The sequence below is a fragment of the Periplaneta americana genome, chromosome 11 (assembly GCF_040183065.1).
Source record: "Periplaneta americana isolate PAMFEO1 chromosome 11, P.americana_PAMFEO1_priV1, whole genome shotgun sequence".
In the NCBI taxonomy this organism is placed as follows: Eukaryota; Metazoa; Arthropoda; class Insecta; order Blattodea; family Blattidae; genus Periplaneta; species Periplaneta americana.
Window position 1 is genome coordinate 160,824,677 of NC_091127.1, and position 18,033 is coordinate 160,842,709.

The 18,033-nt window shown below is 36.4% G+C and overlaps 1 protein-coding gene across 1 annotated transcript in view; it reads left to right on the forward strand.

Moving 5' to 3' along the window:
• LOC138709516 (uncharacterized) overlaps positions 1 to 16,688 on the forward strand; it is an 82,520-nt gene extending 65,832 nt beyond the window's left edge. Inside the window, exon 4 of the mRNA XM_069840337.1 lies at positions 14,911 to 16,688. Coding sequence (XP_069696438.1) covers positions 14,911 to 16,580 — 1,670 coding nt within the window. The 3' untranslated portion in view covers positions 16,581 to 16,688. The remainder of the gene's footprint in view (positions 1 to 14,910) is intronic.
• The last annotated feature ends 1,345 nt before the right edge of the window (positions 16,689 to 18,033 follow it).

The window sequence follows — 18,033 nt, forward strand, 5'->3', positions numbered from 1 at the left end:
ATATATAGGCTAACATATGATTTGAAGAATTTTAGTTTTGTTCTTTAAATGTGCAGAAATTTCCTTTCGGTCCATTTAAGAGAACATTTTATTATGATATATAGGCTAACATATGATTTGAAGAATTTTAGTTTTGTTCTTTAAATGTGCAGAAATTTCCTTTCGGTCCATTTAAGAGAACATTTTATTATGATATATAGGCTAACATATGATTTGAAGAATTTTAGTTTTGTTCTTTAAATGTGCAGAAATTTCCTTTCGGTCCATTTAAGAGAACATTTTATTATAATATATAGGCTAACATATGATTTGAAGAATTTTAGTTTTGTTCTTTAAATGTGCAGAAATTTCCTTTCGGTCCATTTAAGAGAACATTTTATTATGATATATAGGCTAACATACGATTTGAAGAATTTTAGTTTTGTTCTTTAAATGTGCAGAAATTTCCTTTCGGTCCATTTAAGAGAACATTTTATTATGATATATAGGCTAACATATGATTTGAAGAATTTTATTTTTGTTCTTTAAATGTGCAGAAATTTCCTTTCGGTCAATTTAAGAGAACATTTTATTATGATATATAGGCTAACATATGATTTGAAGAATGTTATTTTTGTTCTTTAAATGTGCAGAAATTTCCTTTCGGTCCATTTAAGAGAACATTTTATTATGATATATAGGCTAACATATGATTTGAAGAATTTTATTTTTGTTCTTTAAATGTGCAGAAATTTCCTTTCGGTCAATTTAAGAGAACATTTTATTATGATTTATAGGCTAACATATGATTGAAAGAATTTTAGTTTTGTCCTTTAAATGTGCAGAAATTTCCTTTCTGTCCATTTAAGAGAACATTCAATTATGATATATAGGCTAACATATGATTTAAAGAATTTTAGTTTTGTTCTTTAAATGTGCAGACATTTCCTTTCGGTCCATTTAAGAGAACATTTTATTATAATATATAGGCTAACATATGATTTGAAGAATTTTAGTTTTGTTCTTTAAATGTGCAGAAATTTCCTTTCGGTCCATGTAAGAGAACATTTTATTATAATATATAGGCTAACATATGATTTGAAGAATTTTAGTTTTGTTCTTTAAATGTGCAGAAATTTCCTTTCGGTCCATTTAAGAGAACATTTTATTATAATATATAGGCTAACATATGATTTGAAGAATTTTATTTTTGTTCTTTAAATGTGCAGAAATTTCCTTTCGGTCCATTTAAGAGAACATTTTATTATAATATATAGGCTAACATATGATTTGAAGAATTTTAGTTTTGTTCTTTAAATGTGCAGAAATTTCCTTTCGGTCCAATTAAGAGAAAATTTTATTATGATATATAGGCTAACATATGATTTGAAGAATTTTAGTTTTGTTCTTTAAATGTGCAGAAATTTCCTTTCGGTCCATTTAAGAGAACATTTTATTATGATATATAGGCTAACATATGATTTGAATTTGAATTTGAATTCCCAGATTCCCGGAATGGCTGTATATCATTACCTTGGAACTCGCTTGGATGCCTATTTTCACTTACTGCCTGATGTTGGATGTAGAGATATCCACAGATCCATTCTACTCACAAAGCAGTGAAGGTTAATTTATAATACTAAAGCTAATATTGGGCTATTACGAAACCACTTAACTTTTCCCTCTGCGGATATATTTAAAAAAACGCGCAAAACATGAAAATTGTCATCCCAATGAGTTACGAAGTTTTGGAATTAAGGTAAAGGTATGAAATGTTAGCACTTAAGAGAAGAAATTTATAACCTTCGATAGATCGATGGACAAGCACGATATCAGCAGGTGCAAATTTTTTGCGTACAAGAGAACAAACTGGTACACTGTACGGGCTATTTCATATGAAATCGATCAGTAAAAAACCTCGCATTTTTTATACTCTATTTTTTCCCTATTTATACAGGAGCTGAGGGGAGTGCATTTTCAAAAATATACTATAGAAAGTCAAACGGTTTTCGTACTATTGAGCGACAAATTTAGCGTATTTTTTATTTTATAAATTTATGGATGAACTACAAAGAGTCTTGGCTAAATTGAAAAACAATAAATCTCCAGAAGAAGATTTAATAAATAGTGAATTATTTAAATATGCTAGCCATAAATTTCTACAAAGATTTTTGAGATTTTTAAATTTGATATGGGAGGGACAAGGATTTCCAGAAAGCTGGACTAAATCTATTGTAATCCGTATACATAAGAGAGGAGATTTGAAAATTACGGACAATTATAGAGGAATAAGTTTATTGAACGCAGGATATAAAATTTATGCAAATATTTTGAAAAACAAACTCAGTGAGCAATACGACAATATTATCAGTGAGGAACAAAATGGTTTTCGTCGAGGAAGGTCCTGTTGTGATGAATATTTCGCATTGAAATTACTGGTTGAGAAACATAGAGAATTTAATCTAGAAACGCATATGACATTCATTGATTTTAAAAAAGGCTTTTGATAAAGTTAATAGGAATAAATTACTTCAGATTTTGGCAGATGATCAAGTATCTCAACAGATTTTACGAAATATTTACAACATATATAAAACAACCATCATACCAATTCGAAGCAACAATAAACTTTCACAGTGGCGACCCATTTATAGTGGAGTACGACAAGGCTGTGGCCTTTCACCACTTCTGTTTATTATATATAAATAGAATCATTCAAGATTGGCGACAGACACGACATGGATTTATTCCAATTAATCGCAATTTGCAGCTTGATGCTTTACTTTTCGCTGATGATTTAGTTCTCATGGCATCAACTGAAGATGATTTACAATATTCAGTACACAATTTAAATATGGTCAGTGAAAAATATAACATGGAAATTAATATTGAAAAATCGAAAATCATGTCATTTTGTGGGAAATTCCCTGTACTGAGCAAAATCTGTTTGAATAATAAAATAATAGAAAGAGTAAATACCTTCACTTATCTTGGCTATACACTATCACCTTATGATGAAGTAGATATTGCTGAAAAAATATGTAAATATAATAAAACAATGGGGATCATTAATAAAATCATGAAACCTTCACTAGTACAAAGACACACAAGAATAGGCTTGTATAAAACCTTAGCACAGCCAGTATTAAACTATGGTAGCGAAGCGTGGACTGTGAAGAATAAAGATGTCAGTAGAATAACAGCAAGTGAGATGAGGTTCATGAGAGCAACAGCTGGATATACTCGCTGGGATCATAAAAAAATGAGGACACAATGCAAGAACTTCAAATAGAACCCATTATGCAGTTCATCAGCAAATATCAACTTCAGTGGAAGGGTCATCTCGAACGAATGAATCGATGCAGAATTCCAAAAGCACTGTTTCATTACCATCCATATGGCAAAAGATCTCTAGGCCGTCCAAAGAAGAGATGGACTGAAAATTCTAGTTTGAGACCGTAACAGGCCACTTGGCCTAATACTTGTTAGGAAGCTGATGATGATATAAAATCAAGCCTCCTTCAGCGCTCAGAACTCTGGAACCATTTACTGCAGAACATTGAACGAGAGCTTATTTTGAAGCTGACATTTGGTAGGTTATGTTAAGAAGTAATCCTTATTTTTATTGTACACAGAGAGACAGATAATCTGATTTTACTTACTTTTAGTCTTTTTACTCATTTGTAAAAATGTAAAAAAATATTGAGAAAAAACCTTGCATTATTAAGAGGGATTCGGCATTGTTTGCTTACTGGTACGGCAATAAGTTTCGAGGGTATTAAATAGATTATTTTCACACGCCTAGACTTGAACGGCGCAGTACCGCACGCACTGGCCGAGAGCTGAAGATAAGCGAGCGTTGGGCGTCATTTTACTCCTGTGTTTATGAAAACCTGTGATAAAGTTAGCACAGCCATGCGCTGCTAGACGACACATCACGTGTTTGTCTCCTGGCCTTGCTTGTCTCGGCTAGGTCCCGTCTCACAGTCAGCTGGTTACTTCACGCGCGTACTATTTATTTTCTTTATTTGATATTTTCAATACTTTCTTATCAACATACCATCAGTAAAAAGATATGTGTTTATTTGTACTTTCAATGCGGAATCTAACTATATATTTTTAAAATATTTTTTCCTAAGCAAAGGCGTCTTAATGAGGAAAAATCTAAATTTCTCCATTTCCATAAAAAGTAACGAAATCTGTTTATGTCTAAATATAAACTTTAATTTCTCAGCATGAAAATAAACCATGATTTTGATCATTGGGTGAAAGGGTTTCGGAGCTACAACAGTTTAAAGTTGCTAATTTTATGAAAATACGTTAAATTTAAATACTTTTAATTGAAACACTATGAAGTTCTGATGCCTCAAACTTTGCACAAAGCATTGTATCACAGATCTATACGTTAAAAAAAAAATGTTATGTTTTATTTAACGACGCTCGCAACTGCAGAGCTTATATCAGCGTCGCCGGATGTGCCGGAATTTTGTCCCGCAGGAGTTCTTTTACATGCCAGTAAATCTACTGACATGAGCCTGTCGCATTTAAGCACACTTAAATGCCATCGACCTGGCCCTGGATCGAACCCGCAACCTTGGGCACAGAAGGCCAGCGCTATACCAACTTGCCAACCAGGTCGACTCTACGTAAAAAAAAAGAAAAAAAAAGTTTTATTGTGTTTAGAAATTGTAAGGTCAATTTTCTCTATATTTCGGTCCATTTGAGATGGAATAACTCGTACACTTTCTTTGAACTTCTTTCATTCTGTGACAGAATTCTTCCTCTATTGTATTTTTATGAAAGGAACCTTTGGCATTATTTCTTCCCGGAGAAAGCTATGCCATTTATTTGTATCACCATTAAAAATTCATACCCTTCGGTGTAGCTTGAATTCGCGACCTTCGCATCGTTACTGGAAACTATGTTAATCACTAAACCACCGAGGATACTTCATAAAGCTATCGTAAATGTTACAAAAAATCTCTTTCCCAGTCTCTATCACTTCCGGTATTTGTGGGAAAATAATGCAGAATCATAAGACTTGAGAAAGTGCGGAGAATGCCTGAAAAAAGAGATCAGATCCCATACAATATTGATAACTGTGCGACTTGGTGACAGTTTCAGTTCGCTGTGCAGCTTGGATCTTCTTGCTGCGTGACAGAGGTTGGGTCTTTGCTCTTTGCCAACCAAGCTTTTTATATGACGTATGATAGACAGATCTTAAGACTTACGAGACACAAAGTCAACAATTCGCCAGCGATCCATCTGAGACAATACAAACCATAATAAAAATTGAAACGAAAATCAATTTCACGACAGGATAAGTCTACAGATTACGATAGATAGAATTGCGATGTTTTTAGATTGAATTATTTGTGCTCAAAGATACTAGATGTTTCAATTCTCTGCTTCGGAAAGTGCAGTTGATAATAATACTTAAGCTTACTTACTTACCTACTTACGGCTTTTAAGGAACACGTAGGTTCAATGCCGCCCTCACATAAGCCCGCCATCGGTCCCTATCATGAACAATATTAATGCAGTCTCTACAATCATATCCCACCTCCCTCAAATCAATTTTAATATTATCCTCCCATCTATGTCTCGGCCTCCCCAAAAGTCTTTTTCCCTCCGACCTCCCAATTAACACTCTATATGCATTTCTGGATTCGTCAATACGTGCTAGATGCCCTGCCCATCTTAAACGTCTAGATTTAATCTTCCTAATTATGAAAGGTGAAGAATACAATGCATGCAGTTCTGCGTTGTGTAACTTTCTCCATTCTTCTGTAACTTCATCCCTCGTAGCCCCAAATATTTTTCTAAGAACCTTATTCTCAAACACCATTAATTTCTGTTCCTCTCTCAAAGTGAGAGTCCAAGTTTCACAACCATACAGAACAACCGGTAATATAACTGTTTTATAAATTCTAACTTTCAGATTTTTTTACAGCAGACTGGATGATAAAAGCTTCTCAACCGAATAATAACAGGCATTTCCCATATTTATTCTGTGTTTAATTTCCTCCCGAGTATCATTTATATTATTGTTACTGTTGCTCCAAGATATTTGAATTTTTCCACCTCATCAAAGGATAAATTTCCAATTTTTATATTTCCATTTCGCACTACAATATTCTGGTAACGAGACATAATCATATAATTTGTCTTTTTTCTGAATTTACTTCCAAACCTATCTCTTTTTAATTGCGTCAAGTAAAATTTCTATGTTCTCCTTAATAGTTTGTGAATAATAATAATAATAATAATAATAATAATAATAATAATAATAATAATACTTACATATTACTTTTAAGGAACCCGAAGGTTCATTGCTGTCCTTACATAAGCCCGCCATCGGTTTCTACTATCATATTCCACCTCCCTCAAATCCATTTTAATATTATCCTTACGTCTATATCTTCGTCTTCCCAAAAGGTCTTTTCCTCTCAGGTCTTCCAACTAATCTCTATATTATGCATTCCTAGATTCACCAATAGTCTACGTGCTACATAATCTGTCCATCTCAAACGTCTGGATTTAATGTTCCTAATATTACGTTAGGTGAAGAATGCAATGCGTACAGTTCTGCGTTGTGTAACTTTCTCCATTCTCCTGTAACTTCATCCCCTTAGCTCCAAATATTTTCCTAAGCACCTTATTCTAGAACACCCTTAACCTCTGTTCCTCTCTCGAAGTTAGAGTCCAAGTTTCACAACCATAAAGAACAACCGGTAATATAACTGTTTTATAAATTGTAACTTTGAGCTTTTACGAGAGCAGATTCGATGATAAAAGCTTCTCAACCGAATAATAACAGGCATTTCCCATAATTATTCTGACTTTAATTTCCTCTCGAGTTTTATTTATATTTGTTACTTTTGGGTGTGGAGTCGACCTGGTTGGCGAGTTGGTATAGCGCTGGCCTTCTATGCCCAAGGTTGCGGGTTCGATCCCGGGCCAGGTCGATGGCGACAGGCTCATGTCAGTAGATTTACTGGCATGTAAAGGAACTCCTGCGGGACAAAATTCCGGCACACCGGCGACGCTGATATAAGCTCTGCAGTTGCGAGCGTCGTTAAATAAAACATAACATTAACATTGGCTGTGGAGGAAGACTTTTTTGTGGTAGTTATTTCACATTGTCATGAAACTGGTGATGAAAAAAATTGAGGGATGTTTAGCAAAAACGTCAGTTGTCGAAAATCACATTTTGTGGGAATCTTGATAAAATATCATAGCATAAACAATTATTGGCATTTCCCGTTGGTAATTTGTATGGGCACACAGCTTAGTTATTGGATTATCTGCAGTAGGGGAAGATGTTGTACCTTGGGTCAGTTGTACCTTGGGTCATTCATCATTTCTCTGCCATTTGTGTTTTGAAAAATGAAGTATTACAATCAAGTTACATATTTGTACACAAGAGTCCTCTCACAAAGCTTGGTGATCTTCAGATACAGTGGTTTGCTTTCTTTGTGAAGAAATTTGTTTTTGATCTCAGAAAGTATTTTGTTTGTAGTGTGTTCTTTATTTTTTTTACGGGGCTGTGTTATAATTCAAGACATTTCCAATAGTAAGGTAAGATCTTTGTTTCTTTCTTGTTTGAATGGTATATTAGGTTATTGTTAGAAAATAACCTAACTTTTGAAACATGATGTTCAGTTCACAATGAGCAGTAGTTGTACCTCGGTCCACTTGAAGCGTTGTACCTTGGGTCGATCCAAGGTACAACATTGAACTGATGATGAGCAGAAGTGTACAAATCATTATAAATTATTAGTTAATTTAATATAGTTTATTGCTCAATATGTTGGAAATATTATATCGTCATACTTTTATTTTTATAGAACCATGCCAAGAAGCAAGAATGGAAAAAAGGGGGAAAAAGTAGATGTAGAAGCACTTCGCATGGCTATAAAGGATGTGTTAACAAATGGAACTAAAGTGCGAACTGCTGCGAAAAATTATGATATTTCGAAAACTACGTTGCCTAGGCACTTAAAAAATATGCAGGATTCTAATGAAAATGAGTTTGTGTACAGAGCTAACAATGATGTGAAGAAAGTGTTTACTTTGCCACAAGAGATTGAATTAGTAGAGTATTTGAAACAGGCAGCAAGGCTACATTACGGTCTAAATAGAAATGAAGTTCTGAAACTTGCATATCAGTATGGATATGAAAATAATTTGGCTCTTCCAGAGAACTGGAAAATCGAGAAAAAAGCTGGCGACATGTGGCTTTGTCATTAAGCTACCACCTCCCTACCAACAAGGTTAATCTAAGAGAGAAACTTCCCAACTACAATTCGCAGTTGATTTCAGTAGTTATGATGTTAAGTAGGTCGATTTTGTGTTTGTTATCTGCTTAAAATGCATTATTGCATGACCATGTTGCAAAGGAATTGTATCTTTAATTTGTTTCGTATTATATTCCAGAAGTTTCGTGATTTTTAGATAATATGTACACTTTGCATTCATATTTATGTTTATCCATAATTTGTATCTTGTTTCTTTTCTTGTAAGCTAAATTTATAATGTGACCCAAAGTACAAAATGGGGTGACCCAAGGTACAACCTCATGTTGTACCTTGGTCCATTATACTTGTATACATTTAATTGAATATAAAAATTATCGAAGTAATTAAATTCGTAAATAAAAATTACCAATGATATCTCAAAGAGTAGCTTCATCTTATTTTATAATTTGGACAACCTAATAATCATAATATGGTAAAAATAGAAATTAAATGTAAAAATGACCCAAGGTACAACACCTTGCCCTATATTGTTTACACATAACGCATAATATTTGGATAATTTGAGCGAAAAATCCTTTGGACAAATGACATTTTTTTTTAAGTTCACATTCACACTGCAGAATGCAAAATGAAAGAAACACACTAGCGCCTGCAGTTGCTACTCTGGTGCTGCCAACACTATCTAGATCAATGAAACCTGGACAACTGACATTCTTACAAGAAATATTGTGGGCTACTGACGTTTTAACAAAACAGAATTTCTTAGAAGCTATTCGACACTGTACTATTGACGGTGTTACAAAGAAGTGAATACACGTGTTCATGTCTGTCCCAGAAGAGCATCAGATGGCCGCTCTAGCTAAAATTACCAGATTTTGGACAAATGACTTTTTGCTAAACACCCTTCAATTTTGAACAATGGCGAATTGATGATAGACAACGGATGTATCTTGGAAAACGTGTGCTAACATCTTTGTCTGCCGCAAATTCCAATTTAACTAGTCAGGATTTAAACACGAGTCTCCCATGTGAAAAGCCTATGCGCTATCCATTTACGGTCTTACTAATAAAAACTCTATATACAGACGTTTAACTGTCTTATACTTATACAATGAGTAGCTTGTTTATACGTCGTGTGTAAATTCCTTACTAATAATCACTACATATGTCGTGTATAACAGTATAACTGTTACACAGCTACGTCATAGTTTCGTCATTACTTCGTTACGAAAGGTAATAAAATATCTGAGGTTCTCTACTGGATCCGATAGAGCGCTCTAGTGTGGCATGTTAAATATCGATAGTACAACTGGCTCTAATCGATTACCACACTACATTTTGGTCAAAGAGTACAGCTACAGCAGTATTACCACAGTCTACTATATACAGTCGCGAAGCTTGAGGTGTTTTTTTTTGCAAATCTCGTGATAAAGCGCTCCAAGCGGTTAGCAACTAGAAACAATAGACTGTCCATGGTCGACTTTGGACTGTGTCGTATTTCCATCGAGTGCTAGCTCGTTGCGTATTTCACATTGATGCTTGTGAAATGCTCGTATTGGTTATAATGAAAATGTTAATGGCTAAAATATAATAATTGGAATAATAATATGGGACAAGGAGGAGACGTTTGTAGTGCTATATTGTAGCAACAGTAAGAGAAAGAGGCCAGAGTTATCCTTTTTCCGATTTCCGAAAGATTCAGAAAGGTTCCTGGATTTCCACAAGAATGCTGTGCAGAAACAAAACTGTTAATTTGAAGTTCTTTGTGACTGTTAGAATACATTATATCCTTAAATTTCACAATGAAATGTTTCAGTCTAACCGAAAGGACATTAGATACCGGTTAAAATTCTGTCACTTAGGCTGCTAAATTTCCAGAGAAATAAAGGTTAAGTCTACTTTTTTTTTTCAAAGGATATATTTTTAATTGTAGCTATTAATTTTGTTATTATTTTATGTGTTATTTTACTAAAGACGTAGAAAAATTAAGTTTGTTTTAATGAAATTTATTGATCACGTTTTATTTTCAATTCTAGTGTGATTATTATTGCTTAGGCCTACTTTTTTCTTGAAAGGATATGTTTTTAATTATAGCTGTTAATTTTGTTGTTTTTTATTTGTTGCTTTACTAGAGACGTAGAAAAAATCTGTTACAATAAAATTTATTGATCACGTTTTATTTCCAATTCCGGTGTGATTATTATTGCTTAACCTCATCCCACTTTGTTAACTACGTAAGCCTACACTACAAGTACCGGTACACACAAGTTACTCCATTAATTCATATTTCCATTATTATTGTTGTAAAGAGAAATGCAAATTAATATTTATTGGTTTCATAGTTAATTATCGCTATAATCTTGAATGAGTGAAGCTATTATAGTAAATTTCAGTTCGTTTTGCACAAACAAAAATTATATTAACTTATTTCTTGCAGGTATCTTCGAGTTTATGGTGGAATTTAATATACTTCATTAAAATAATAAATTAACTTTATGCATTTAATATTTCAATAATGGAAGGAAGGTGTTGATTTTTCCAAAAGAACACGACAACGAAAGTGTAACATATTTTGTCGGCTGCTAGGAGAGAGATCTGCGATGATGAGGCGATAGTAGCGATCCTAGTGGTGGGCAACTACCCATGTTTGCATTTTTACTACATATTGAGCTTCGCGACTGTATATAGTAGACTGTGATATTATTCTAATAATTATATGATCTTTGGTTTGTTCTTCTGTGGTTACAAGGTAAACATCATCATAAAATGACAGTCGATACGAACAGCTGTTAAAGGGGCGGCCATTTTTTCTCTATATACAACGCTTAAACAAGGGGTTTCGTGTATATAACTACTGCAAAGCAATTCCCATTGTATAGTTACAGCCTGTTTATACGTCCATAGCTTATTCACGGTTTATTAGTAACGTTTTCTGCCTCAACTCTGCATAAGTTTCGTATAAAAACTGTACACGGTTTATTAGTAAGACTGTTAAGTAACAATGAAGCATTTAGACTGGCATAAATAACAGCAACAATTCAACAGTAATTCACTTCACTGCATGTTTAATCCAATCTCCTGTTCTGGCGTTATGAAAACGAACAGATATAATCAATTGATTGGTTTCTGCTTTTATCCGCTTTTTGTTTTGATTGGCTGGTGGTATCTCCTGCATAAACAGGCGCAGTCCGCGGTGTGATTGGCATATCATTGTTTCGGTGCGTGTCAATATTTACAGTCCGTCGATCATGCAAATAACTGTGTAGCATGTCTGTATTTTGATAGTTTGATGGCAGTGACAGAATATCCCATTTGATGGTACTGTCATAATAATATACAGTGCTTCCTCTTTCTCTCCTCTCACTTCCTCATGTTATACTGGAGCCAACTCTGGGAAAGTATGGAGCAATAATTAGCCTACCAGTTTACCTCGGACAGTAGCGTGTTTGTCTGCTGATCCTATGCTGCGTTCGGGCGTTGGTTCGATTCATAATACTTTTAAGTTTGTCCCCTCTTCAATATTTAATATGGGCAGCATTGAAAGAGACTGGATTAATCTTGCACAGGACAGGGACCGATGGCGGGCGTATGTAAGAGCGGCAATGAATCTCCGGGATCCTTAAAAGTCATAAGTAAGTAAATAAGGAAGCACTGAAATGACGTCTTATCTTATAATGCCGGCCGTATACAGAGTGTTAAAAAAGTATCCAATACTTTAGGACGTGATATTATGCATCAAAACAAGAAAAAAATGTCTAATAAACATGGGTCCTACAACACATACTTTCTGAGATCTCAACACTTGTTCATAGGAGGTGCTCAATGTGACGTGCATTTATGGCAATGCTTTTTTCTGTCCTACAATACAGCAGACTACCAGATAATCATACCGTAGTTCATGGAATAATGATACGTCACGAGGAATACTGAAAACAAAAGTCTGGTTGCTGATATGAGCGGGGTTCAACGGAGATGGTGTTATGAATTTTCGTAATCAGCATCTGTGGACTGATGAAAATCTCCATGCAGTTGAAGAAATAAGGCATCAGCACCGATTCTCAATCAACGTATGGGCAGGCGTTTCTGTCGATAGATTAAGGGCCATACGTGCTACCACAGACATTAACTGGGGCTCGTTATCAGGACTTTCTTATTGACGTATTGCCTACCTTGCTGGAGTATGTGCCATGTCAGCAAAGACTACAGATGTGGTTCATGCATGATGGCACACCAGCACATTTTTTCCGCAATGTGCGTGGACACCTGACGTTGACATTTCAGTACCGCTGAATTGATCAGGGAGGCCCCAAACCTTGGGTGTTCGTTCCCCAAACATAACTCCCCTAGAATTTTGGTTATCAAGAACAACCAGGTCAATTTCAAACAATGCGTGATCCCTTACGCCGAAGGGCAGAGGAATGCATTGCCATGAATGGACGTCAAATTGAGCACCTATGAACAAGTGTTCAGATCTCAGAAAGTATGTGCTGTAGGACCCATGTTTATTAGACATTATTTTCTTGTTTTGATGCATACTACCACCTCCTAAAATATTAAAAAATGTTATGTTTTATTTAACGACGCTCGCAACTGCAGAGGTTATATCAGCGTCGCCGGATGTTCCGGAATTTTGTCCCCCAGGAGTTCTTTTGCATGCCAGTAAATCTACTGACATGAGCCTGTCGCATTTAAGCACATTTAAATGCCATCGACCTGGCCCGGGATCGAACCCGCAACCTTGGGCATAGAAGGCCAGAACTATACCAACTTGCAAATCAAGATTTCAGGTATAACTCCCTGTAAAGTTGATTTAATAATTTCGAGGGAAAAATTGTTCCGGAGCCGGGTATTTCCCTCGAAATTATTCAAACAACTTTACAGGGAGTTATACCTGAAATCTTGATTTGCATAATACATGTCACTGTTCGTTAACAGAAAACCACAATTTAAGTCACACGGAGTTAGTGTGCACTCGAAGTTGGTTGCTTGACGGTTGTCAGCCCACTTTGAGGTCTGTGGATATAGAGGGAAAAATTGGATCGGTGTCGATTAGAGTTCCCGGGTAGCTCAGTGGTAGAGCGTTGGTACGTTAAACCAAAGGTCCCGGGTTCGATACCCGGCTCCGGAACAATTTTTCCCTCGAAATTATTCTATACCAACTTGCCAACCAGGTCGACCCTAAAATATTGGATACTTTTTTTTTAACACCCTGGATAACGAAATTGAACGGAACATAATAGGCAATTAGTATTATTAACTCCTTGAGCAACAAAATAATAATATTCCTATTCCTTTTTGAAGCTGTAGCCTAACTTGGTACTTCAGACAGTGCCATTTTCAAATACTGTGTAAACTGCTCGCCAATGAATGTTTACGTTGTGTAGCTAAGGACTGATTAAACAGAAATGAAGAGAGAGTTGCTGACAGGGGGTGGAGGAAGTAGAGATAGTAATGTTTGCGCTTTAGGGAGCTCATGTTTGCCTACCTTGGCTTACAGCCTGAGTATAGTATAATTTTTTAATGGACAATGATAATCAGTTGTTATGATGGGGTATTACAAAGGTATCACAACATTAGTCTGATTTCTTTCATGTATTATGCTGGCTCCGCTTGCAAGATCGACGTTTAGTACATTCTCTTTGCCTGCTATATCGAATTATACATGATTCCACACCAAACTACCTTGTCTCTCGGTTTACTCTCCTAGCTTCACATCATAATTGTAATACACTTTCACAGCACAATCTGTTGCTATCAATATCACGTCATCAGACATCTCTGTACTCAAGTTCTTTCTCAATAGCCATGGCGCGCTCTTGAAATTCGCTGCCGCTGGAAATCAGGGGTAGTCGTAGTCCTCAGTTGTTTAAAATTAGGTTGTTTAGAAATATATTAAATGCACAGAATTAGTTTTTTAGGTATAATTTTTATTTATTATTATTATTATTATTATTATTATTATTATTATTATTATTATTATTACTTAGTTGGAAGACCGGAGGGAAAAAGACCTTTAGGGAGGCCGAGACGTAGATGGGAGGATAATATTAAAATGGATTTGAGGGCGGTGGGGTATGATGATAGAGACTGGATTAATCTTGCACAGGATAGGGACCGCTGGCGCGCTTATGTGAGGGCGGCAATGAACCTTCGGGTTCCTTAAAAGCCATTTGTAAGTAAGTAAGTATTATTACTATTATTATTATTTTACACAGTCATTACTTTATTTTTCCATGAACACTAATATCTAGATAACTGTATTTGTCTCAATGTAACCCGTGCTGTGCTGATCATACTAATTGTACTATTCCTTTAGTTGTGAGATTATACTCATTTGTATTCTTTTTTTTTTTAGTTAATACTTGTATACTAGAATATATTTTCCTGTTTGTGATTATGTATTCAGTCTCTTTTTTTAATTATGTATATTTTTTATTATTGTTATTTTAAAGTTAATACTGATTGTGTATATATATATATTCAATCTCTCTTTTTTACTTAATTGTGTTTATTATTATTTTTAAGTTAATATTTGTATACCAGTATGTACTTTTCTGTATGTGATTTGATCGTGGTTGAGTGGAAGAGAAGGCCTCATGACCTTAACTCTGACAGGGAAAATAAAACTATTATTATTATTATTATTATAAAAATATACTGTTTTTTCTAGGTGGTGAATGCAAGGTTGACCCCCGAATTCTTCTGAGACTGAACACGATTGTTGGACAGTTGGATCCCCGCGTCGCGCTCAGCGACTATCAGATGCTGACGTCTGCTAGAGCCAACAGCTCCGAAAATGCAACTGAAACCGAGAGAGAAACCGACGTGTGCGGAAACACGCACAACTTTTCCAGAGGCGATTACTTATTCTACCAGCAAAACGAGCCGCCGCTGTGCAACGGGAAGGTGCGGAAGCGACCGATCAGCGAACTCATCACCATCGTGATCAACAACGTGGAGAAGGACTCGAAGACGTTCCCCGAGAGACTCCAAACCATGTTGGACGGGATCCGCGGTTACCACCTGTTCGTGCCGGTGCTAGTCGGGGACGTCAACATCACGTACACGCACAAGACGTTCCTTCTTGCAAGGACGCGCGGGAACGTCCGCATAGTGAACGTGGAGTCCCGCTACCTCCTCACACCAGGCGTGATCTGGAACCTCCTCATGCGACAAGTGAAGACTCCGTACGTGCTCATAGCCAAAGATCTGTCTCATTTCAACGCTTACGCAAGGTTAGAGCGCCAGATATACATGATATCCGTGTCGGACTACGTGGGGGTGGCGGGGGGCGCGTTCAGAAACCTCACAGGACACTGGAAAGTCGGTTGTTATCAGACTGATATCAGGAACTATTTTCTGCGAATAGTTGAGGGCTACAAACATTCCGCTTATGGTTGTATGTTCTGTGACCACCTAGAAGGTCCTTTCGTTGCAAGGACAAGCTTACTGAGGGAAATAAAATTTAGTGAAGACCTCCCTGTGGACGTGTTGTTCAACGACTGGTTTCTACGAGTGAAGCAAGCTAATATGCTGGTCGTGAACTGTCCCGATGTCATGTACTTCACGCAAGGGAGGAACAACTTGTACGAGCAGAGCCACCAGAAGCAGAACTCGTGGCTGGCGCTCGCCAAGCAGTGGGACGTGCATCGGATATTCGTGCCGCCCAATATCATCTACCTCTTCTCCTGCAAGGAGGTGGGTCTGTCGTGCAGGTCGGGCAAGCGGCTGAAGGAGCACCTGATGCCGTCGTGCTGCCTGGTGCAGATGGCGCGCGCGTGGAAGACGCTGGATGAATTCGCGGCACGCTACGGCATCGGGTACGAGCTGCAGTCGGGCACGCTTCTCGGCGCCGTCAAGCTACGAAGTCACCTGCCTTGGGATGTGGGCGCCGACGTGCACTTCGACACCCGAGAGTACCTCACCTTCTACAAGAAGCAGAAGGTCTTCAACGTCAAGGGCTTGAAGCTAAAGAGTTTCAACCCTGAAGAAAAAGGTTATTTCCAGTTGTGGACGCCAGAGATCAATATCCAGATGTGGGGCACAGACACCCTGACCAGCATCTTCCTGCCCGCTGACGTGAGGGAAACCCCCACGAGGGTGTATATGCTAGGGGCCTGGGTCAGGGGAGTCGCAAACCCAGGCCTCTATGCTTGGAACAAGTACGGAATGGACTACTTGAAGCATGCACCTGTCGGGAGTTTTAGTTACTATAACAGTAGTATACACGCGTATCCAATTTGGAAGTGGCCTACATGTCCAAAACCCCAACATCACGCCTGTCTCGACCACTACCCGATGGACGGCAGTATAGACTTCGTACCTCAGATGGTGCACTGAATCGGTATTCCTCGTGCATGAAGTTAGAGACCTTATCCGTCGTAACAGAAAGGGACAACGCCATTCCTAAACCGCAGACAATACACACGTTTATTGAGACGAATTAAGATTTAAAAACGAGTTTAACTTTATAAGTTTATAAAAGAATAATCGAAAACGTTATATTTGGAAACCTGCATTCTGTTACTGATTTGTGGAGTAAATGTTTATGTAGGAGTGCAGCTACACTGTTGAAAAATTATCCGAAATCCTGCAGTGAAACGAGATCCACAATTATTACCACACAGTACATATAAGGCCAAATACAGTCACTCGTTTGTAATTTTGTATTGTTCCCATATACAATAATTTAATGATATAACTAAACATTACTGATTTTTTAATTTTTACCTTAATTAATATTCTTCTGGTCGATTTAATGAAGTTTTTGGAACAGAGTTTCCACTGTATGGCACGTGCTGGTTCCCATCCCGAGATACTGTAATCTATTTTAAGTGACCATATGAGTTATCATATTATTATTATTATTATTATTATTATTATTATCATCATCATCATCATCATCATCATAAGAGGGGGAAAACTGAAAGGCAGGGATATCTATGTATAATTATGTCCATATTTACTCTTACAAATTCTGAACTTGTTTCGAAATGCATGACTAAAATGAGAATTTTGGGAAGAAACCAGTTCGGGAAGTCATGTGGAAGTATATTGAACATTCCATATTAAGAAAAAGCATTGGTTTTAAGGGCCTTGTCTAGTACACTGTAGAAGCTATAGGTAGTTGTTTCTATGGCAACTGGTCATTTGATGCTCAATATTTTTCTTAATGTGGAATTTTCTTTAGTCTCACAGACTGTTATAGTGTCATTACAAAAGACTGATAGCACTTTTTCTGAAACAATTTTCAAGATAAATTACTGGTCATTTGATGGGATATATACCCAAATTTTGCAAGTCATAGCTTAGATCCCACAAAGCCAACAATGGAGTTCCATATAATCAATCAGAAGAAATACAGATATTGCATAATTAAATAAATAGCAGTGTCTGTTACTATGGAGATATTAAATCACATCGAAAAAGTGTATAGGAAAACAAATGACGAGATTAAAATAAATATGTGCCACAATAATGTCTTTTTCAGATATTGCAATTATAATTAGAACTGCGAAGTCATCAAATAAGACAAAATCGTGTACAAAATTTTATTGTATATAGGGTAGGGGTTGGTAATATCGTGATATGAGCAATATTGTGACAGTTATTTTTGAGAATTTATTACTATTTTACTGAGCGAGAGGAAGATCGGTTTTTAAGGGGATGTTCGTGGACAAATTGCTGCACAAAACTGATCCACCTCTCGTTCAGCAAAATTGTAATAAATTCTCAAAAAGAACTATCACAATATTACCCGTATGACAGTATTACCAACCTTTACCTTCGAGCT